General features: G+C 39.8%; 2 protein-coding genes across 11 annotated transcripts in view; both read left to right on the top strand.

The window, feature by feature from the left end:
* The window catches only part of capn5b (calpain 5b), a 63,479-nt gene extending 52,190 nt beyond the window's left edge, over positions 1-11,289 (top strand). For 5 of the 10 annotated variants that reach the window (XM_082549073.1, XM_082549074.1, XM_082549070.1 and 2 more), the window contains 6 exons: positions 74-196; positions 285-481; positions 1,733-1,854; positions 1,963-2,016; positions 3,083-3,219; positions 6,586-11,289. In XM_082549073.1, coding sequence (XP_082405199.1) covers positions 74-196; positions 285-481; positions 1,733-1,854; positions 1,963-2,016; positions 3,083-3,219; positions 6,586-6,768 — 816 coding nt within the window. In that variant the 3' untranslated portion in view covers positions 6,769-11,289. Of the gene's footprint in view, positions 1-73; positions 197-284; positions 482-1,732; positions 1,877-1,944; positions 2,017-3,082; positions 3,220-3,304 lie in introns of those variants that run through there. The other 5 variants (XM_082549076.1, XR_014279273.1, XM_082549075.1 and 2 more) reach the window with 5 other exon arrangements.
* A 3,273-nt stretch (positions 11,290-14,562) lies between these two features.
* The window catches only part of myo7ab (myosin VIIAb), a 55,296-nt gene continuing 46,785 nt past the window's right edge, over positions 14,563-23,073 (top strand). Inside the window, exons 1-3 of the mRNA XM_082547779.1 lie at positions 14,563-14,790; positions 16,554-16,896; positions 18,061-18,163. The gene's annotated coding sequence lies outside the window, so the exon portion shown is untranslated. The remainder of the gene's footprint in view (positions 14,791-16,553; positions 16,897-18,060; positions 18,164-23,073) is intronic.

Raw genomic sequence — 23,073 nt, 5'->3', positions numbered from 1 at the left:
TCGTGGTTTTGTCTTTAAGAACTGTGTGATCAGTGCTGGACTGTGATGCACCGTCCTCTTTTTCTCCTCCTAGTATGTGTTTGATGTGAAGAAGGTGGAGGACGAGGTGCTGATCTGCTTACAGCAAAAAGAGAAGAGAGCCACACCAAAAGAGGGCAAATCAGAAAATCTCGCAATAGGCTTCGATATCCACAGGGTAGAAACACCCACACGTAACCGAGAAATCTTCACAAAGCGGAACCAGGAAGTAAACCTGTGATAGATCTGGATCTTCTCCTTCACAGGTGGAGCTAAATCGGAAGTACCGTATGCACACAGCCCAGCAGAAAGTAGCAGGTTCCATCTACATCAACTCACGCTGCGTCTTCCTCAGGAAGGAGCTGAAGGAGGGCCGCTACGTCATCATTCCCACAACCTTTGACCCCGGGCAGCAGGGTGACTTCCTGCTCCGTGTCTTCACTGATGTGCCTTCAGACTGCAAGTAAGTGTATGATAGTCTTACATGTGGATGTAAAGAGCTACACTCGGAGGCTTTACATCTTTAGAGTCTCGTCAGAGGCTGATGCAATTGGATACATTATTGGATGAAATTGTACTTCCTGTCAGTCACTTTACACAGTTACTTCTGCAAGAAGTAATTTTTTTGAATACTCGCTCCAAGACCTCCCATTTAATCAATAGTTAACACTAAACATCTGCCTACACATCTGGACAAATCATGGGCTTAATGAGGGGAACAATGCTTAATGCTTGGTTCTGTGTTGTTCTGACCTGTTTATTATCAGCTTCCTTCCTTGCCTGGCTTATTTTGATTTTCTCATACCAGTGTTGTCCTGTCTAGCTTATTTCAATCATCTTATGCCTGGGTTTCAGGTATCTTCCCCGGCTTATTTTGATTGCTACCTTGGTTTAGGTTTCCAAGGTCGGGGTGACCGTGGCTCAGGGGGTTGGGAAGCGCATCTGTAACCGGAAGGTCGCCGGTTCGTTCCCCGGGCTCTCTGTCCTGGTCGTTGTGTCCTTGGGCAAGACACTTTACCCTACTTGCCTACTGGTGTTGGCCAGAGGGGCCGATGGCGCGATATGGCAGCCTCGCCTCTGTCAGTCTGCCCCAGGGTAGCTGTGGCTACAATTGTAGCTTGTGTGAATGTGAGAGTGAATGAATAGTGGAATTGTATGGGACAATGCACTTTGTTCATATCAGTCTTAGACCCACTGTTGCTGTTAGGTGCTTTGCACATTTCCAGTTTTATCTTAGGCCGTTTGAAGCTGGTGTCCTGCTTAGAGTATACTCTTCCGCTCAAAGCCAGAATGTCTGTATTTCAGCCATTATAAACACTGTTTAAGTCTTAATATAAAATATATATAATTTATATATAATATTTTCCTGTCTTTAATTTTAAAAATGATTTATACAGTGTATGAGGACAGTTACAGTCCTACATTTACACCCATTAAACCAGATTGATTCCTGTAATAACACAACCACAGAAATTCTGCCAAGGAATTCATTCATGTTAGCTTAAGAGAAGGACTGCTTCACGCTGCGTTGATACATCAGCACAGTAACAGATAGTAGATAATTTTTCACCTATTATTTCCTGTTGCTTTTGGGACTGCCGACCAGAACCTGCTGCTGAAGCACTGGCAGCGTTACAGAGGCCTGTCACACTCCAACATGAGGCATATCTGTGTTCATACATCCATGTACCTGTGCTGTCTTCATCTTACTCAGAGAGCTGACCCTGGACGAGCCTCCTCAGACATGTTGGACGGGGATGTGTGGCTACCCTCAGCTGGTCACTCAGGTCCATGTACTGAACGCTGAGGGTCTGCAGGGACAGGACTCCAATGGAGGTCGGTATGAGGACTCCAGTCGGTGCGTAGCAGACGTAACCTTGCCTGACATTGAGTGCTGTGTTTTGTATTTGCATGTCAATGATGAAGTGCTGTGAAAACCCACAGAGCTGCACTGCCTCAATCCCAAAAAGAGAGCGAGAGCCCAGAGCAAAGCACGAGGTACCTCAGCACCACCCGCTGAGATTATTTAGCTAGTGTAGTGTCTACAGCCTGTAGTGTGCCGCAGTTATGGCTTAAATCTCTTACTGTGTGTGTGTGCATGTGTGTGTTTGTGCGTGCGTGTGAACTAACTGCTGTAACTTTAACACAAAGGTTCATGTGATTGTAGCGTCTTATAGTATGCTTCTGTTAAATAAGTAAATCAGCGCTGAGCAGTCAGTGTACACCATCCCCCAAAAAGTCGAGCTTTATTTACATTTACTCCACAAAGAGCCACCAGAGCGAGCAGCTCCTCATGTTTGATTTGACAGATTTTACTTTATTTTTACCCTTCCTGAGTTAAAACTGTTCAAATCTTTTAATTGTTAGGCAAATGTGTAAACCACTACAGTAAGGAGCCACTCGACAGGGGGTCATTAACTGTTCCGATACCAAGTAAATACAAGGGCCAGTTTTGGTTTTACTTTAAATTTATAAAGTTAGCTTATGTAGGGGATAGCAGTGTGTCATGACTTAAGAGATAAATCAATGAGTTTCCAAATCCTGAACACATTTAATGACCACCATGTGTCTGTCTCTAAAGCACTTTAGTTCCACCTCTCTTAATAAAATTAGATTTGACAGTCAGTACAAAAGGGCTCAGATGTTTTTCATAATGCATGTTTTTATTTTCCCACAAAATTATTCAGTTCAGTGGGCTACATGCTGAACAGAGGATAGAAACAAAGTATCAATTCATAATGCCAGTATCAGTCCGATACCAATACCAACATTGGTATCAATACTATCATCGAGCGCCCACTTTAACTGCTTTGTACATACTTATAAAGCATAAGTGGAGGCAGAAATACTAGTTTTTTGTTGCTGTTTTTTAATTAAATAGTATTTTCAAATGTAGAAGTCCAGAGGTATTATCAGCAAAATGCACATTGTTAATAAAAATGTCCTCTGTGGCTGTTTTTTATTTATCAGTGTACTATATTAATACATTTTTTGACATTTTGCTGGTTTTATCCCGGCAGAGCTATTTTAAACTTTTAGATATTTGTTCATTTTTTTCTGACAGCTGTAGATCCCTACGTCATCATCACCTGTGAAGGAGAGAGGGTTCGTTCACCAGTTCATAAGGACACACGGTGCCCAAACTTTGACATCAAAGGCCTGTTCTACCGCAAGAAGCCCAAGGAGGGCATCCACATCGAGGTGAGCTGTCACTCTGCAGTCCGTAGTGTGAAAGGTTGAAGAAAAAAAATGCAACTTCAAATTTGATTTGTTCTTTATCCCTCAGAAACTACAGCTTTTGGCCAGTGGCCTTTGACAACTTTCACATTTATACATGGCACCAAAATGTAAAGTGCACATCTTCTGAACAGTAGCTATAAGGTTACTAAAAGGTTACTGTTTGCTTACTTTGGATTTCATTGCATAGTTTCACTAAACTCAAATCAAGGTAACAGGATGAGAAAACAAAGTCTAGGAAGTCTTGCTATATACTGTGTGTTTATTCTGCGATCAGACCATTTTGTAACCGCTTTTCATCAGGCTCTGACAAACACATGGTTACTCTAAATTAAATACTAGCCATTTGAGTTGTTATATAACCCACATAGGGTCTTAAAAATCATCAGATTAAAGCATAAACTCACCTATATCAAAGGAAAATGTGCAAAAACTTAAACACCAGCAGGTGTTTTATAAAAGGAAAATAACAATGTTCCAGAAAAGGGAAAAAGCTCATGTTCATATTGCCACTACATGTAAAATAATTTATATATAAAGAAAATAAAAATAAACCTACAGAACAAACATGTTATTATGCAGACATAATATACGCTGTACACAAACAAAAAGTAGCAGTAGAATTCAAAATACAGGGTTATCCAGCCAGTAAAAATCCAATACTAAGAATTGATCACATTTACTGAGAAATAAATGTTCATAATCACAAATTTTAAGTTTTCCTCAGGGGCATCAAACTGTTATTAACCCATTAGGTAAAACATTTAGATCTAACTACCGTAATTCTTGAACCATTGGTGCAATTGAAAAATTCCAACGGTTCCTGAAAGCATCAACTCTGTGCTTTATCAGTGATATGAGGGTCGTGATGGTAATCCCAGGTAGGGCGCCACATTCAGCGAGGCTGCTGCGACACTGTTCCTGGAATTATTGTAATAATCCTGATATCACTGAAAAGCAACAGTTCCCCGCTGCTTTCGGGAACTGTTGGAATTCTTTTATCGAGCAAGTGGTTCAGGAGTTACAGCTGTTACATATGTTGAAATAAAACGTTGCAAAACCTTACGTTTCGCCACATTCATCGCTCTCTGGTCTCACGTTGACATCCTGTGTGACAGCGCTGTATGTGTGTGTGTTTTAGCATTTTGTAACCGAACACGTGGGAAATTTGAGTCTTGTAAGTTGAAAAAAAATGGACTCCTTCAGTACATGATGTAGACGATCTACTAGGCATGAATAATATATTTTTTATATTTGTAGATATGTCAAAACATCTTAAGTATTCGCAAAGTGAAAGCAAGAACCTAAATACACAGTCGACAGTGACGGCTGCAGAAAAGTGGGAGCTAGCTGCAGGAATAATTTGGGTTGATAGTCCCGCGGCACTTGTCTTCATGCAGAGTTTCACAGCGTTTCATCGCTTGTCTCATTTTCAGTCCTTTTTCCCTTTATCAACTCTCTCTTTGAGCCTACGGGACGTGAGAATGAGGCTGCTAAGGATGTTTGCAGAGCATCCATAACTAATCAGTTACAGGCTCCATATCAGGCGACACGTGTAAACCAGTGTATTTGTGAGGGAGGTTATTAATAGTAATACGATGTTGGATTTGCTTGTTTAGAGCTGTGAAATTGTTTTATTTGTAACACAGTGAAATGAAACCATGAGTGGGCATTAGAGCTGGTAAATCATCTGTATTTACACACTGTTAGCATCAGAGAGAGAGACATCATTCATTTAAATAAATAAGAGAGTTAGACAATCACATGAGGTATCCTTCATGTTGTTTTTCACCAAACAATCTAAAAGATGGACAGATCAATTCAAAACTGAGTAAGGAGACCTTCATTGAGCTTATTAATTTGTCCAGTAGAGCTCCATTAAAAACCCAAGTGTACTTAATGATTCATTTTATCATTTTCACTATTCATCCGTGGCCAGTCCCCTCACTTTTACTTTGGAAATTCAGTCATTCTAATCCCAGTTACACATCCCACGTTTTCAGGATTTCAAGATTTCAGATTGCAGTCAACTGAGGTGTTTTCTTAGCCCTTCTAATTTAAGTGCATAATCTTAGCTACTGTGGCTGCTATAGGACAAACATGTTTCAGACAGACGAGAGATGATGGCTGTGGCCGGCTGACCTGTTTGTACTACTGTTTGAAATGGATCTGACTGTTAGGCTTTTCCCTGTTTGTTGAAGGCTGTCACTCCATTGTTTTCCTCAGTTGTGAAGAGGCTGTAAAACTTTTTGAAAGCAGAGTTAGAGAACCTGTTGAGGATTTGGTGAACTGTTGGTAGCACTGCCATTTCTGTTGATGTTAGCTGCTGTTAGTCCAGGTTAGTGAAACTGTCGTTGAAGTGGCTGTACCTTTTGTTGAACTAATAAACTCTCATACGATGTAATTACATAGTAATGTGTGTATATGTATGAATACAGTATCCCTTTTTTTACTATTATAAAATGTCAAACAATCACTGAGAGACAGTTACCTTTATGTTTATTGGTTAACGTGTGAATAAGGACTGTTTATTCATTTCATTTTGTTATTTAATAAATGACATTTTCTTACTATTAAACAAGCTTTTAATAGATTTCAGAAATATTTGTTTTATTGTTTTAAATCAGCGGTCCCCAACCCCTGGGCCATGGACCGGTATCGGGCCACGAGAGTTGAGGCTCGGTCGTGAAATGTATGTTTTTCAGGGGTTTTATCGTTAACTCGGTTTCCCTGGGTCTTTTCCCGTGTTGTAGTTGTGTGTCTTATTTTGAACGAAATATTTACACGTTACCATAGCGACCAGAGAGCATTAAGGGTCAGAGAGGAGGATGTTACTTTCAATGTTTTTGGCGCATTTCAGCAGGATGCTGCTAATAAAGTTACACAATTACACAGTGAATTCACTTTTATTATTATATTTCCAAAATACCACAGTTTTTGTCTTGGTCGTATCATTTTATTTTGTTGCATTTATCCGCAACACCTTAAAGGCCAATCCGTGAACATATTGTCTGACATTAAACCGGTCCATGGCGCAAAAAAGGTTGGGGACCGCTGTTTGTGACATGTGGTTTAATTTTTAAACAGATACTCTGACATATAAGTTTCAAACGACCTGTGTGAGTGAATAACGGAAAAAAAGGTTCAATATTTCTTCGTGCTGCCTTGTTTCCTCAGTGTTTTACTTCTCTCCTTCCTAGTGTCTTCTTTCTTCTGTCACTTTCTCTCTGGTGTATTTCCTTTGCTGATTCCTCCTTTTTTGTGCTTACTGCCTTTTGTCTTTTTGTTTCCTTCTTTCCTTTCTGACTTCCTCCCTTGAGTGGCCAACAGATCTACAACAAGAACATGATCGTGGACACCTTCCTGGGTCAGGTGATCTTGTTCAGCGACCCCAACGAGCGCCAGGAGCAGCACACGCTTCACCTGCGCGACAAAGGCAGCCGCCAGGACAACGACCTCCCGGGCACGCTCACTGTGCGCCTCATCACGTCCACCACGCTCACCAACATCTGAAGCGGCAGTTTATACGATTGCAATGATCGAAGCTCAAGGTGGCGTACGAACCGTGCCCGCCGTTCACCTTCGCCGTTCATCTTTTAACCGTCGCGGGAGCTCACTGTGTCTTTTTTTTCCTGCCGCTTGCGTGCTCTGTGTGTCTCTGTTTTCCTTTGCTTCCTTTAGCTTCACAGGGTTTTATTTTTGAAGGCCTGCATCTGTATATCCTGATGGAAGCTGTACAGGGGGTTGTACAGACTATTTTTAAATACATTCCTGTCAAAATTGTTCATCAGTCACAAATTTGTTCTTAAAGTAGCAGAAATCTCTATCAGAGCAACAGTTTAAGAAACTGATGAAGTTTTATCAGATTTTTTTGCTGTTCTGACCCTTAATTACAGACTTGTTTTTATTTCTTCTTATACTCACACACACACACATATACATGAATATAATACATATGCAGACATCTCTGCACTCTCCATGCATGTGCCACTGTTTCCAAGGGCTATGCATTGCCTTAAGGCTGAGTTTGTCTCACCTCTTTGAGGAGACGAGGGGAGGTGGGTTATGTTGAATACTATTTATCTTAGCACAGCCTTGGTTTAGTTTTTTCTTTGTCTCTAAAAGTTTGCATTAAGCCCTGCTTTTTGCCATCGTGTTATCAGCTTCTGTCTCCCAAATGCTCTTTTATGACTGTGAATAATCCTCCCGCCCAGCCAGCCAGCCCAACCACCCAGACACCTCAAGTCTTCAGCAGTTTGCCGGTGCTTTGGAGAGCATGCAGCAGTCTGTCACTTTTTGCTTTGGACTTCAAAGCCAACAGCAGCTCTTCTCTCCCCTCGACTCAGTGCTTTTTCTGTGTTGTTCTGTGAGCGCACCCGCGTGTGTGAAGTCTTGCCTCCCGGTTTCCATCACTAGCATCATTCGAGAATGCTTTCCGTCGCCGGCTGCTATGGACGATCTCTAAACTGCATGGCTTTTAAAAAGAAAACGAAAAAACCCCGAAACTCTCTGCCTGTGCTGCACATCTCTCTAGTCGTAGCTTAGCAGCCGGTGCTTCCGATAGTGCTACCCCCTTCCTCCTCCCCATGCAAACATCTTTCCTGTCCAGTGGAGTGCAAAGATTCACCCTGACATAAATCAAGTGCTTTATGGGACCAAAGAGGAGCCAGGCCCCCTTTTCAAACCGGCCTAGCCTGGCCCGGCCCGGCCCAAGCCTAGCGACAAACCGCCACCCCCTGTGCCACATCATCTCTTAACGGCAACACCACTGCCTGACGCTTCCTCTGACTTGAGTCTGTCGGCCCGGGCCAAAGACTCACGCCACGTGATCCCGAAAGACAGCAGCTCTGCAAGCGTGAGTGTGTGAGACTGTGTATGTGTGTGTGTGTGTGTGTGTGTTTGAGTGAATGTCATGTTATACCTGAAAGAAAAAGATCACAAAGGAAAGGTGTGAACCGAATAGTAAAAGGGACCTTTTTTGAAGGGAAAAAACACACCTTGCACTTTATTTCTTTAGCTTTGAGGGGTAAAAAGAAAAACCCTCGGAGACTACGGAGAGAGAAAGGAGTGCTTTAGCAGAGGAGACGTCCTGCCAAACAACCTGTGCCATCGCCTTGTTCCTGGCTTTGCCTCCACAGCAGGAAAACAACTCGGACGAACTGTTGAATTCAGATGGTTTTGAATATTGAACCAACACTGGTACAGTTTAATCTTTTCTCTGATGACATTTCTCGCGTAGATCATGTGGCCATCCGATCCGACCTTTTACCATCCAGTCGGCTTCTTGTGACAGAAAATAACAGCCTGTGTTTTTTGTTTCTCTTCAAAAGTGCAATCCAAGTTTTATAAACTTTTGGTTATTATGTTTTTCCCCTTAAAATTTGAAAAATGTAACTTATGGTTATTTTTAAGACCTTTCCTTTGAATGTAAACCATTAGTGGACTAATCTCTCAGACAAAATATCAAGCCCCACCCCCTTTTTTTTCAGTGCCCTTTTCCATGACTTGAACTGTCACTCATGGCATTTAAGTGGTCACACATGTTTGTGTACAGCATCTTTATAAATGTGTCTTGCATGGGTTATTTTTCCAAGATATCCACAGCCTTGTATTGTACTGTTCAATTGTTACTCTATATATTTATTCTTTCTATCTCAGAAGTCTTGGAAATGCTAGTTTTGAGCAGTGAGCATGTCTACACTTAAATGCACCTCATGTCAGTCTGATCATGTCAGTCTGTTTGAAGCAGTTGTGTCTTGTACTACAGTGATGCATTCATAATGCCTCTAGCATCTGTGAACATTAGCAGCAGTTGTCAACAACTATTTAGGTGCTATTTATCTTCTTCTTTGTGGTCTTTTTGTTGGTTTCACTCAGAGAGAAAGTGAACGTCATGTAACATGAGACTGAATCTGAAGCGTGTTAACAGTGCAAACAGCCAGTGTTGGAGACTGTAAGTGCAGAGCAGTGTGAGATTAGACAGCCTGCCGGTTTTTATTTGCAGAGTATTTCCTCTTTATTCTGCCAATCAGTTCCATGCACTTCTCTGAAAACAGGCAAGCTCTGCAACATAAAATTGATCCTGAAGTTGGAACCTGTGACTATGGGAAGAGCAGAGGTTACTCCAGCTTTCACCACTTTATGTTTGGCTCCTGAACTTGTTTAAATAAAGGCAGGCTCTTCAGTGGTATCGATGCAGAGTTCCCTCCTAACCAACACCTACTGTGAAAAAGAGGTGTTTGGGTAAACAAAGAAGGCTTTCCCCCTCCCTCACACAGAGTGGCCTACTGCAAGGCAGTGAAGTCCCAGCTGTGGTTAATTTAGTTTGGTTAAAATGAGTTTCTCTTTGTCCAAAACAGTGTAAAGATCATTTTTGTCTATGTGCTAAAAAAAATCAGACAGCTCAGATAAATGAATTTATTGCGGAAGATTATCAGTGCCAAATGTGTGCACGGGTGTTGTGATACAGAGCTTTTATTTTTCCTGAAAAAGAAGTATCTTTTGATCTTTTGGGTATTTTCTGAATCCTTAAAGTATTTTCTAACCACCAAATATTGTTTTTCCCACACGATAAAAATTTTCAACCTTTAAGTTGCAGATGTAAATTAGAAAAAAAGCATTAAGGCAAAAACTGCATTTCATATATCGGCCACTTGGGGCTCCAAAACGAGTCATTGTGCTCTGTTAAAAATGCCCAGGTTTACAGAGTTAAAAAAGAAAGTGTGTATAGTCCAGAACACGATTTCTGTCTTCATATCGAATGAATGCGAGGTGAATGTTCAACTCACCTGTTTGGATTTGGTAATGCTTAAAATTTAGGGATGTGGTCGCTTTGTTTGCAGACAACAGCTGTAGTCAGCAGCTGTCTGACTTCACCGCCACCAAACTAAATCACTCGACCTTGTTTTTGCTCTTGGTGCCTTTTGATGCATTTTAATGGGTTATCCAAAAGCTCCCCTCCATCGTCTTTTCTAAATTCTGGCTCCAATAAAATACCATAGTCGTGGCCAAAACTCTGATGTGAAGGCTTCAAAAATGCTGAATCTACAAACTAAACCGTGTCCATTTCCATCTTTATATACAGACTATGTAAATGACCTGCATCCTTCTTAAATAAATGCAAAATTAACCAGACTTCATAAGAAACTATGCTGATGCTGAGTAACAAAATTGGCAAGGCTTCACGAAAGAAAATAGCTTGAAAGTAATTTTTTATTGTTCTTTTACTGTGCAGGAGACTAAAAATCTTTTGTTGAAATGGTTCGAGATGTGAGGATTCTGGAAATGCTTTTGCAACCTCAAATGTCAGTGTTCTGGGTCTTAAATTTTTTGCTTGGGATTTATTTTTCAGAAAACACAGCCTCTTCTCTATGAGTGAAATGTAGTTGTCAGATATGAAAGATATAAGATACAAAGATATAAGCTGGAATCAGACAAATACCCTCTTCCTGGTAAACATGTCGCTGTGACGGGCTGTAGTTTTGGTGTTTTAACCAATGAGGTTGCTTACAGACAAATCACATGGGACTCAAGTAGCCCATATGGTCCCCCTCCCCCTCTCCAATCATCAGTCTGTTTACTGCAGGTTACACGAAATGCATTGCTTGTTGCCCAGCAGTGTTCCTTATCTATGATTCCTATTTCTTTGGCATTTCTTGCACAAATGTGTATGTTAAATGGGAAATGGATGACTGTGGATGTGTTTGGAAGACAAGAAATGACCAAACCAGATTCTCTCCTACTCTTATGTCTAATTCCTAAAAATGCCTGAGCTCCTCAGCGTGTCTGTAGATTCCTGGCACTTTTCAGAGGAAGTTCATTCCTACCACTTGTATACATAGGCGAGGGTAGAAACACAAATCGATCAGTAAATGAATACCCTCAGGTCTGTCTTTACTGCGACAGACTGCTCTGCTTTTCTCCAACTTGTGAATAGGACCACAAGATACTTAAGCTCCACCACTTCCTGGAGTAGTACTCCGCCCTTTTCCATCATGGCCTGAGACTGGGGGATGCTAATTTTCACCCTGTCTGTTAGCATTCATGAATGGCGTGAGTGGCAGTCAGTCTCTGTTAACCCTGCGATGGACCTGCCATCTGTCCAGAGTGTGCCTCGCTTCTCACCTAGTGAGAGCTGGGATTCGGATAATCAGTTAGGAAAAATGGATGGATAGATATGGCCCTTATTTTTTTGTTGTTGAGTATAACAGCAGATAAGTGAAGGGAGATTATTTTTCATCAACTCTGACAGGGACTGAACAGGACATTATTTTTATTCAGAAGTACAAGCTTCCCATCAGCCAACCTGGATTTTATTTCCCTCTGAGTGTCCCTTCAGGTGATGCCAGTTCTGTACTATGAGGTTTCCAATCAATGGTTCGCGGCTCCAGCTGTTTCTTTATTCATACAGAAGTGACGCAGAAATATAACGGCTAACACTGAAGTTGACAGCTGCGACACATGTGAGTATTTAGGCACTAGATTTAGCAATCATAAGAGTACGGAGTCCGAGCCCCAACTCATGTGCCAAAAAAAAAGGTGTTTTATTTTGAAGAGATGCATTGTGGGTGATGGAGTGTTTGAGTTGGACAAATGCTTTTGTTCCTCACTACATGCTCAGTTTTGTTTCTGCCTTTTGTCACCGTGTCGATCATTGTAATTGTTGCACATTGTAATCCTTTTGCCAAAAGTGTTTAATGGCTTTCACTGTTAACCACCACACAGACACACGCACACACAAACACAAGCACACACTTACACAGACCAGGCTTTGTTGGAGTGTCTGGACCTTTTTTTTGACAGTTGCTGTAAAGCGTATCAGTCTTCTGTGTAGATTTTCTGCATGGCCACGCCAAAGCAGGTTTGAAGAAACTGTTTGAATGAAGCCGAATTAGTCACAGCGGCGGCGACTTTTGTACGAATCCAAAAATGCCAGTGCATGTAGCAAAAACACTTCAGATCTGCTCGCGCCACCACGAATCACAGAGTGTTCATTTTCAGTTCTCAGAGTGCCGTAAAAACCCACTTGCTACTTTGATAAACATACTGTGTGAAGTAAAAGGCTTGTGTTGCACACTTGCATGCATGGAAACAGTAACCAGTTTTCTAATATTTTGTATTTAGTATCCAGCAGTATACAGTATGTATATAAAAGTAGCAGGAACTTGACTTATTAGTTTTTATCATGAGATCCATCTTTCTGGTGGATGCTTATATCCTAGACACTCATTTCAAGTGAATGCACTTTGTGTTCACAACCTCTAGTGATCAGCTAGAATGTGTAAAGGAATCCGATTGTTTCCCTTATTCCTTCTCCCATAATGCCTTGTGTGAGTTACAGTTAGATCCATAAGTATTCGGATCTTGTTTCTTTACTTCTGTACACCACCAAAGTGGATTTAAAATCAAGCAAACAAGGTGTGATTGAAGTGCAGACTTTAAGCTTTAGTTCAAGAGTTTTAACAACAGAATTGCATTATTTCAGAAACTTTTCTTACTCTTGGGGTTTGCTTTGAGCCATTATCCATTCGTGCAGAGACTATATCATCCTGCTACTTCTATCAGCAGTCCCATCATCAATAAACTACAGGGCCTCGATTCTTCTGGAAGTCAGACATGCCCACTGCACAGTAGTTTTACCAACACGTTTAGGATTAAAAAATATGAATGTAGCTTCTGTGATGTGATGATCACCCACTGGTTTCTGAAGTCATGTTTTGATAGGTTAAAAAAAAGAAGTAGTGACAAAAAAATGTGGGTCTGATTGAATCCTAAGTTTGGAGGTTCTTAGGATGTTTTATCTGCTTGATTTGTCATGAAAAACCACAGAACAGCTCATCAATCAACTGTTCTATTACTTTTGAGCCTCTGAAATGAGGAACTATGTATAAAAATGTCCTGAACAGTTAATACAGCCCTTTTAGTAAAGTCTGTACTTTAGTCACATCTTGATTATTTGATGTAGAAATTCACTGAGGTGGTGTAGAGAAACAAAATTACAAAATCTGTGTCATTGTCCAAGTGCCAGTCACCTGCCTCTAATAGGGGCATAAGAAACTTATGACATAGATTGATTGGGGACTTCAAGCAGTTTGCAGGTGTTTTGTGAAATTGAAAGGACTACACAATGATCAAGCACACCTTTCATACATGCAGAAAGGGAACAATCCAGAGATAAAGAAGGTTTAGGAGAGCATAGATGCAAGGCGGAGAGAGGGAAAATGAAGATGAGAGGTCAGGACTGCTGATGGTTCAGCACAAAAGAGCCTGAGTGAGCCTCATCTCTTAAGTCATCCTTCTCTTCTTCTCTGGTATGAATAAGCAGTTAAGGCTCCCAAATCTTTAAGAAGAGCGAAGACACCTGCAGTCATGATGCACACAAGGTTCAATGGAAGTAGGAATCAAGTGAAAACATGTTGGATTTAGAGCGCTTATCATTTCTAGACAGAACGACTGCTTGCGTGCTGATCTTACAGCCTCGTCAGCTTGCTGCATGAGTCTAAATTGGAGTCGAGAAGCGGCTGCACCAGATATCACGTTCATCCTAACGACAGCATCATGTAGGCCGTACCGAATTTGACACTCTGACATTTTTAATCTGAGCTCGAAGTCTTGTCCACTCAAGGAATGAGCTTGTGATTCTTGTATTTTTCTGCTGTTTATTAACTGGAGACTGGAATACCTACTGCATGGTGACTCTTCTAGAAAATGCTATGGTCTTTATAACAAGTATCTTTTATCAGTATTTTATAACCTTGTTAATTTTATATATCCACTCCCAACTACCGTGTTTACTGATAGCTAGGTATCAGAGAGCCGTGCTGTATGTTCTGTACTGTGTGCTTGTCTGTGTCTTCTTTTTCAGCGTGAGCTTTACTTTTTGTTCTGTTTTTTTTAACACTTGTTCGTTTTAATTTGGTTCTCGGTTACACTGTGGTTATTTTATAGCTAAGATCTGAAATTATTATTTTTTCTTTTGTATTTAATGTCAACTTGTGGCATGACTTTGAAATAAAACGGGAAAACTTATTCTGGGTCTGTCATAATTTTTGCAATTTTTGCAAATTTAACTCAAAGGTGAGTACTTCTTCTTTTTTCTTTTTTGTTTACAGCATTTAAAAATTCAGTTTAGTACAACAAATAGACACGGGCAGTGTTGGGGAGTAACGGAATACATGTACCGGCGTTACGTATTTACACTTACCATTTAAAAAGGTGGTATTCAGAATACAGTTACGTTGTTGAAACTGATAGATTATACAGCGGTCTTTTCCTGTTTCATATGGTAGGCTATGCCCTGTCTATTTTTGGTAATTTCATGCTGGTCTAAACCCAAACGAAACACGCATTTAGAGGCTAATAATGCCTGTGTCTCAATCTCGCAGCCCATGTCACCCCTACTTCACGCATAATGACGTGAAGAAATATTTTTTTTAAATGATTATTCAACAAATGACCTACTAGAAAGGGGAGACGGAAGAATGTAAATATAATAATAACCACTGCAGCCAAAAAGAGTGCCTGACGAGCCCAGTTGTAAGTAAGACTCGACTGTACACTGTGTTCGTGTTTTCCTCCGAAACAATAAGCAGCCTTTGTCTCTCGCTAGCTAAGTTGACCCAGACAAAGTAAAGCTAGTTTTCGGCTACAAACCCAACACCGAATCGTATTAGCCAGAGGTCCCTTTACCACAGCAATAGTGCATTCATGTAGTTGTAAAAAGCATGATAAAATATTAAGCAATCCAAAGTATTCACAATATGTTACTCTCATTGAGTAACGTAACGGAATACAATTGTAATTTTGTAAATTTTATAGATTTTCCGAATGATAAAGACCTCCATCACATTACACCAATTTAATTAGAAAAAAGAGGCAGATAGGAAGCCACTATAAAAACAAAACCTGCTCTGGAGAATAAAATACGAAAAAGATTACAGCCTTAAGTAAAGAAAATCTGTTGTAAAGAACGTGTGAATGCATGGGGGGATCGATGCTTGCACAAACAGAGCTGCCTTTTCATGAAAAAAGAGCAATGTCTATACTAAAAAGACCAAACTAAAGCATCGATCCTGTTCCTCTAATATCGATCCAACACAATACTGACACTGATATCTACACTACTGATACAGTGGATTATTCAGTCCTTTGAACACTGAGTCATAGTTTCTTAGTTTAGGGTCCTTTCAGACACTCTGTATCAGCTGTTGATGATTCCTGAAATCATCACACAGCAGAAGTTTTGCTGAAATATATTTAAACTATTAAAATGGGGAAGAAGACAAGAAAACTTGGACCTATGTTATGAATAATTAATAACAAAATCTGTGAATAATCAATTGAACTTCACTGTGTTATATAAAAGTATAGGCTGAGCTCTCACCCGGTGCCTGATTTTTGTTCTCCATGACAGAAATTAAAAACTGAGTTTTCAGAACAGGAAATTTAAAAAGCCAGATATTTTCAGATTAAAATATGATGGAATCCCTTCATACAGTTACGTGTAACAATGTTACTCTATGTATCAGGGATGTCAAATTCATGTTACATCGTGGGCCACATACGGCCCACTTTGACCTTAAGGTGGGCGGACTAGTGAAACTCCACTTTATGCCAGTGTGCAGAAATTTAACTAAACATTTAATCCTTGAAATATCTTAATATGAGTGAATTAAGTACAATTTCAACAGTGTGCCTCTGCTACATGATGTGTAAAATGCCCACACTGGCCTGTATTTATAATCTTTTTTTTTCTTTTTTTCCTATGGTAGAAATTACCTATTTAGCATTTTCTGTCATTTAATTGTTTATCCATCATGTACCTGTTTGGTGATGAAAATTCTGTAAATCTTAAGAAAATACAGTTCAAAGTGCAAAATCCATGTACTTCATATTTTCCAAAGCCTTCCAGTGGGCCAGATCGGAGTTTTTGCTGAGCTGATTCTGGCCCTGGACTTTGTTTGACACCCCTGCCATATATAATATATTTATTAAGAGCTGAATTAAAGCAGTGTTATTTGCATGCATGCATCTGTCATGGAGCACTGAGATTCATTACAAACCTGAAAGACCTCACCCACCACTGTGTGTTGCACCCTCGGGTTAGATGAATGGGTCTAAACAGTATACAAAGGGACACAGGGGAGGTTCTGATCATAAACAAGACACAAAAAGGCAGATAATCTACACAATTTAAAACCTGCGCATCAGACGATCTGCATTCCCTTTAAAATTCATTCCAGAACCAGAACTTGGAAATCATGACCTGGTTCACCTCCCTCTTCACCTCCTTCCCCCAGCTGATCCCTGTACAGTATGTGCCACCAACAGGCTCCACCCTCCCAGCTAATCAGGATCAGCAGCCATGAATGAGACGCAGCAAGAGAGTCTCGAGAGCCCTGTTACTGTCCCAGACATCAGACTGTGAGAGGGCTGCAAGCCACCTGCAGGAGGCTGCGACCACAACGCAACCAGAAGAGCAGAAGTCTGTTGGAAAGATCTAAGAAAACGACAGGAGCAGAGAAAACTACTTAATTCTCCAGTTTCTTCTCCAGCCCTTCTTCAGCCATCCTGTTAACTTTGGGCAGAAGACAACAGAGGATAGAAGAGAAGAATAGTGGATCTTATGAATTGTGCTGAGAGGTAAGTGGGGCAGACGAACATGGGTCGAGGCCTGAGGGCTTATTAGGCCAGAGGGCCGCTGCTCTGCTATAGCTTTAGACCAAAGCCTCTTATTGCTCACTTTGTCCTGTGCCAGCACTTAAAGCAGCCATTGTGTTTCCCTCAAAATAAATAGATCTGGCTGCACTGTGTATTTATTCCATGAAGTCTGGATGGTTTCTTCTAAATTAGATTAGAGATCACCTCTTGTCACATAGGAACGTTTTTAAGTGTCTCTTTGAGAGCAAAAACCAATGAAAGCGGCACAGAGGAACATCATTCATGCATTACAGCAGGTTAGAGAGGAGCAGTGAATACAAACGTCAAACGCTGAGAGCTTTTCAAACTCAATTATGGCAGCAGGAGGTTCTCCCATTGAAGAAGCTGAAACTAGAGAATGGCATTTTTAATTTGATAATCCCCAAACTTATTAATTGATTGTTTCAGCTCTTTACTCAAGGTGCTCCTTTTCTAGCACATTTTGGATGGTTTTCAACCACAAGTGTAGATATTCTGAGTTGGGGGGGATTTAACAGCTGTTTCAGAGCTCAATAATTTAATTTTTATGCAAAATCAAGATGGGATACGTGAGGAAAACACCAAGAAGTTGCAAAGTTGAACCAGCGAGTCTGCCTGTGATCCAAGAGAGCAAACATATCTAACACTATTATATGAAAAAAAATAATTTTTTATTAGCAAACCAAAGGGTTGGGCCTTTACAACTTCATTGTAAAGAGTTTAAATAGCTTTAGATTTAGGTCAGTTTAAATATGAAGTTAGAAGACCAGCGGCAGACGGGTGACCTCTCTAGGGTGAACCGTACCTGTCACCCTGTGACCCAACGGTGGGTTGGATTGGGCCATGCTTGAATGCATTACCACATAAATCATTTGTGCACACATACAACACACATGAGCCTTCTCAGAGATTGCAGTCTTTAGAGAACTATATGATTGCGGTTTGTCAAATTGGCACCAATGTACACAGTTTAATCAATTTTATTGGCTCACCATATGTTTGACATATAAAAGGTAGATCCTAGAAGTAGGGAAACAGCTGAGTAAAAAGTACCTTTAGATGTTGCTGACGTGCCCCGTTTGAGTATTTTTATTGACTTTTGAGGTTCTCCTATGTTGTGTTTTGCAGACACTGAAGCACTTGACCTCATGGAAATGAGTCTCCTGAACTCTCTTGATCAATGATGAACGTTGCGCGCCCCTGTGCGCCGGAGCCTGTGAATCCCTGCCATGTGAGTCACAGCGGACGCATGTGCTGTGCAAACACTTGTTCGAATAGCATTAGAGGCCACACACACAGATTAGCAGCCGGGGACTTAAAGATTTCTCTCAGCCGTTACATGAAAATCTCAGACCAGAGTGACTCTGGGTCTCGTAAGAAGAAGAGGTTGAAGAAATAGTTGTTAGGCAGAAAAACAGCAGGAAAGTTAATATGTTATGTGCAATTTCTATTAGTAAACTTTTTTAGATTTTGGCAAGTGAAAAAAAGAGAAAAAATTGCCCAGTGACAGCTGATTATAAGACTAAGACACAAACAACACCTGGCAGGTGCTTAATTATTCAATCAAGATCTGTCAGCCTTTTGTGGCCTATCAGCCGGTTTGTAGCCTCATTAACTACGACGCTAATGTTGGTTTTCTATTCAGTGCCCTGATTTCATGCAGATTAGAATATCTCAACATTGGCATTGAATTTTTAAGCGTTTTCCTCTGAAGCCACAAACATGAGCTTCGTGTTTTTAGTTTTAGTTAAATATCCTAGCATCTATCAGCAAGGCTGTGGGAAGGTGGGATGCCGCAGTACTCCCTATCACAAAAGGCAGACATCACAGGACGGTCAAACGCTCCCAAATATAGACAACAAAACTTATAAACAAAAAAACCCACATCTTTATTGGGGCAAGAGTCCAAAACTCCAGACTGCAGATGAGGGGAAAACTCACCGGCAGATAAAAAGCTCAGACAGTCAGTGTTACAGAATAAGAACACAAGCAGTTTGAGGGTTTAATTATACAAAAGGGAAGATGGGAAACATCAGGGGAACACAGCTGAAGGTAATCATGGAAGAGAAGTCGAGGGACTATCAAAAAGAAAAGTCAAGAACAAACTCGGCAGAAAATGTATAATAATAAACAAAAGAACAGATAAGAGCGTTTACATTTTTTTATACACTATTGCTGATGTCATTTATTTAAGAAGAAGTGATTTTGTTTTTCACCAGCATCATGGTGAAATGATGTTATCCAGTAGTAACCAGTAGTTAAAAATGGTGCATTTTTTAAAATGAGCGATCAGCGGAGATCTATCACAACCCATAAGAGTAATACAAAAACATGATTTTTTATTTTTTTAGCACATTAAACTCTTAGAATTGTCACACAATGCATGATGGACACACCTTTCCCCAATGATTGTTATACGCTATGCAACTTCGGCTTTTGATCTGGTAAAATATATCAACAATGAGGGTTGTTATGTTTTGTTTTGTTTGTTTCTTAAGAGGCTGTAGTTTCAAGACTGGCCTACTTTTTCATGGTTTCATGATCAATTTTCTCACCTGTTTATGAGCCTAATGTTTGCAGGTTGAACAGTTTGCAGACAAAGTTAGGGAAGGACTGCTGAGATGGTTTGGACATGTACAGAGTTGGGAGAGTGGATATGTCGGTCAAAGGATGGATTTATGGATGTAGTGAAGGAGCACATGCAGAGGGTTTGTGTGAGGCAGGGGTGAGGTGGAGGCAGATGATCTGCTGTGGTGACCCCAACAGGGAGCAAATGAAAGAAGAAGAATTTAATGATACGGATTTAAGTGGTGTTGTAAAATTTCTTGTACTCTTGTGAACAAAATCTGTTGAACTACTAAAGTATTTCATATACCTGGCTGACCTCTAAGCTCCACAGCACTTTTATCTTCTCTTTTATTTCTCCCTATAAATGATTTAGGTTCTACTTTAGGAACTTTTTGTACTTATTTTTTCCCTCCTATTTTCAGTGTTACCCCAATATATCAGTATTATGTCTCGCTCATAAATATGTTCAGGTTCTGGTGAATTGAGACAACTTTTGCGCTGTTTCTGCACAGAAATTCAAAGTCAGGCAGTTTCCTTACATGATGTTGCTTATCCTTTGCTGCTATCAGAATAAATGGGGATTACCTCCAACAGATCACATTGTGTCACAGCATCCTCTTCATAAGCAGCTCAATGCAAAAGCATGTCAGTTACATAGGTTACTGTGATAATGGTTTGGATCCTTTATTATATTATTATTACTTTTTTATTAAACAAGGCAGTGTTAGTAAGCAGGCAAAAAATATTGAATTATATATTGCTTTTTACACCCAGGAATTGCAAAGTACATTTAAACAAAGCAGCATTTTAAACAGGACATAAAAGTTCACAAAATTTGACGTACAAGTCTTTTGGAGTAAAGTTACAATAGAACACAGAAAATAAAATTGGTGGTTAATATTTGTGCAAGAGTTGAAAACCTGAAAAGTAAATGTCATAAAAGCAGGACTGCTGCAAACACTTGATTAAATTGTCAGAGTAAACAGGGATGTCTTTCGCTGCCTTTTCACAGATCAACCTCAGAGGTTTTAGAAACGTAAGCGGAAAACTAAACTAAAAACTAAAACTGAGTGAGGAAAATATTTTAGCGAACTGGAATATTAGTAAAAACATAAACAGTGTGTGTACTTACAAAATTTAAATAACATAAAAATACACAAGAAATTTATTTGGTTTCTTTATTTTTTTTGTCAACATATGTCAACAGAAATCAGCCTGTTAATGCTTTTAGTGTATAAGTAGCTTTAAATGTTGTATAACTTCAGGTATTTCACAGGAAAGGAAACAAATTAATCTGGGAGTAATTTAAGTACTCTTTCATTTTGAGGTAATTTTGCAGTAAAACAAACAATTTCTTCATCTTACATTGTAAATACACTGCATTTTTCAGGACAGTTGAATAATAGAACATCCGTCACGCACAATAACATAATGAATACTAAATAAAGATGTAAAAAAAAAAAAGGGGGAAATAGTGTTTGTTCTTCTGCAAAAATAACATGAAATTGCATGTGCATTACTTAAAACAACTTGCACAGTACTTACATTTACATAACAGTCTAGTAAGTTCCTTTTTCCTGTAAAAACTTCACCAAGGACCCCTTTATTCTAGTTTGCCTACTTTTCAGGAGCTATAATCACATGTAACTTCAAATAAAATGCATTGAAATTCGTCTGATTACAGTGGGATTACGCCCTTAGTTGCTGGCTGTATTATAAAGTGAGACTAATTTTTACAATGGAAGAGTCACCTTCTCCATGACATTACATCATAGTTTTCCCAAATGTACCTTTGCATTACTTACTGTACCTTATTTATTTTCTTTTTATTGTTTAATTGTATTTATATCTTTACTAAGTCCCGTTCCTGTTTTTTATTACATTTTTTCTCTTTCACTCTTAAAAAAGAGATAAAAGGTGTTTGAATAAATACTTATAATTAAAATAAAATTTAAATAAAAACTACTGGAAAAATGTGAGGCCACGATGACTCCAGTCCACATTGTAAAGTCAGGTGGAGAGCTAAGTGTCTGTGTTTGGGACAGTTGCCAGATTGGCACCCTGTGGTTCTGGATTAGAAGCTCTGTCTTGGTCTAAGCTGAACATATTGTGACTGGTAATTACTTGTATATCAACTCTATTGCCCTTCAGTAGCTTCACTTCACCACATGAAGCTTATTTTTTATGTGCATATAATCAGACTTTAATACAGTTTTCTTTGCAGTCTAAATAAATGTTAATAGATTTATTAGTGCTCCAATGGGTATTTAGTAGATTTAGCCCCTCCCCCGTGACATGGTTTATCTTCATCACTCATATCCTCTGGGTCATTGTGTTTCTTCTCTGGCCACACAGGCTATTTATATTACTAACGTGTTTGTTTCTCCTCAGAATGAATTAGCAGAGAAGCAGTCATCTTAGTTTTATTTCTCCATTCGCCCACCTCATTCATCCTGCCTTTATTAATTCAAACCAATCTATTTGTTTTCTAACAGCTCCAAACCTCGCCTTGTTTAATTACCTTGTGTCACTCATACTCTAGTAGTTTTTCTGTGTGTGCTATAGTCAGTACAAAATACAAACCTTTAAAGACTAACAATTCCTCTTCTATAGTTCCTTAAACAAAAAGGCCACTATAAACACGTATCCCACTATATGTAACAGCCACATCACCTTTAATATAAATGAGTACAAAAACAGTAAGACAGCCTCATGTGGAAGGAAAATCATAGCTGCAACAACTATGCCTCGTACTTAAGCGATGGGATTAGCCCCAGGAATCCCAGTAAGCCTTTAACAGCCCCTATCAGACCCTTTAAACTCTGCACCCGCCCCCTGTTTCCTTCACTGGTTGAACCACAGGACTGTGTGTCTCGGCTCTGAAAGGACTGATGGTGATCAGACTTTTTGTTCACCTCCTCATATTAGATCTCAGACCTCTTACGGCTCCTAAAACCCATCACGAACTATAGCACGTCTCTGATCTAGTTTATTTAAGTGTGCAATACGAAATGTGTCTGGTGTACACAGTCTCTGCAACTTTTGTAGTGATTTTATGGCACACAGCTCTACCACAAATGCAGTCCATTGCCCTTTGAGATCAGTGGAGCTTTTTGAAGCTATAGACTGACATGTTTTCATTAGGAATGGGTGGAGGCTCAAACAAAGCTAAAACAGAGTCTACAATTCAACATGAATCTAAAAGAATGATAATAATGATAATACTGCTCTGTATTGGTGGGAGTTAGCCAAAAATGTTCACCATAACAGCTTTGTAGGTGATAGGAAGCCTAATGTTTGTGTCAGGACAGCTTAGATTTGCTCCTAAATGCTCCAAAAATAAATGAACGCAGTCATAACTTCAATCTTACGCACCTGCAAAAATACTGTAGATGGTTTGTAATAAATTGGGGTTGATGATGGCAGCACAGGCTGACAACAATATAAACTTAGATATCTTTTGTGTACATTGCTAATGCTGACATACTCTCGTGTTGGCAACTGTTAGTCTTCAAAAATCATCCATGTTTCAGCTCGTTTCAGACTGGGGGAAGCAGCAAATCAAAGGAAAGC

This window comes from Aulonocara stuartgranti, assembly GCF_965226115.1.
Source record: "Aulonocara stuartgranti genome assembly, chromosome: 10".
Taxonomy (NCBI): domain Eukaryota; kingdom Metazoa; phylum Chordata; class Actinopteri; order Cichliformes; family Cichlidae; genus Aulonocara; species Aulonocara stuartgranti.
This window is presented reverse-complemented; position numbering and strand designations above follow the sequence as displayed.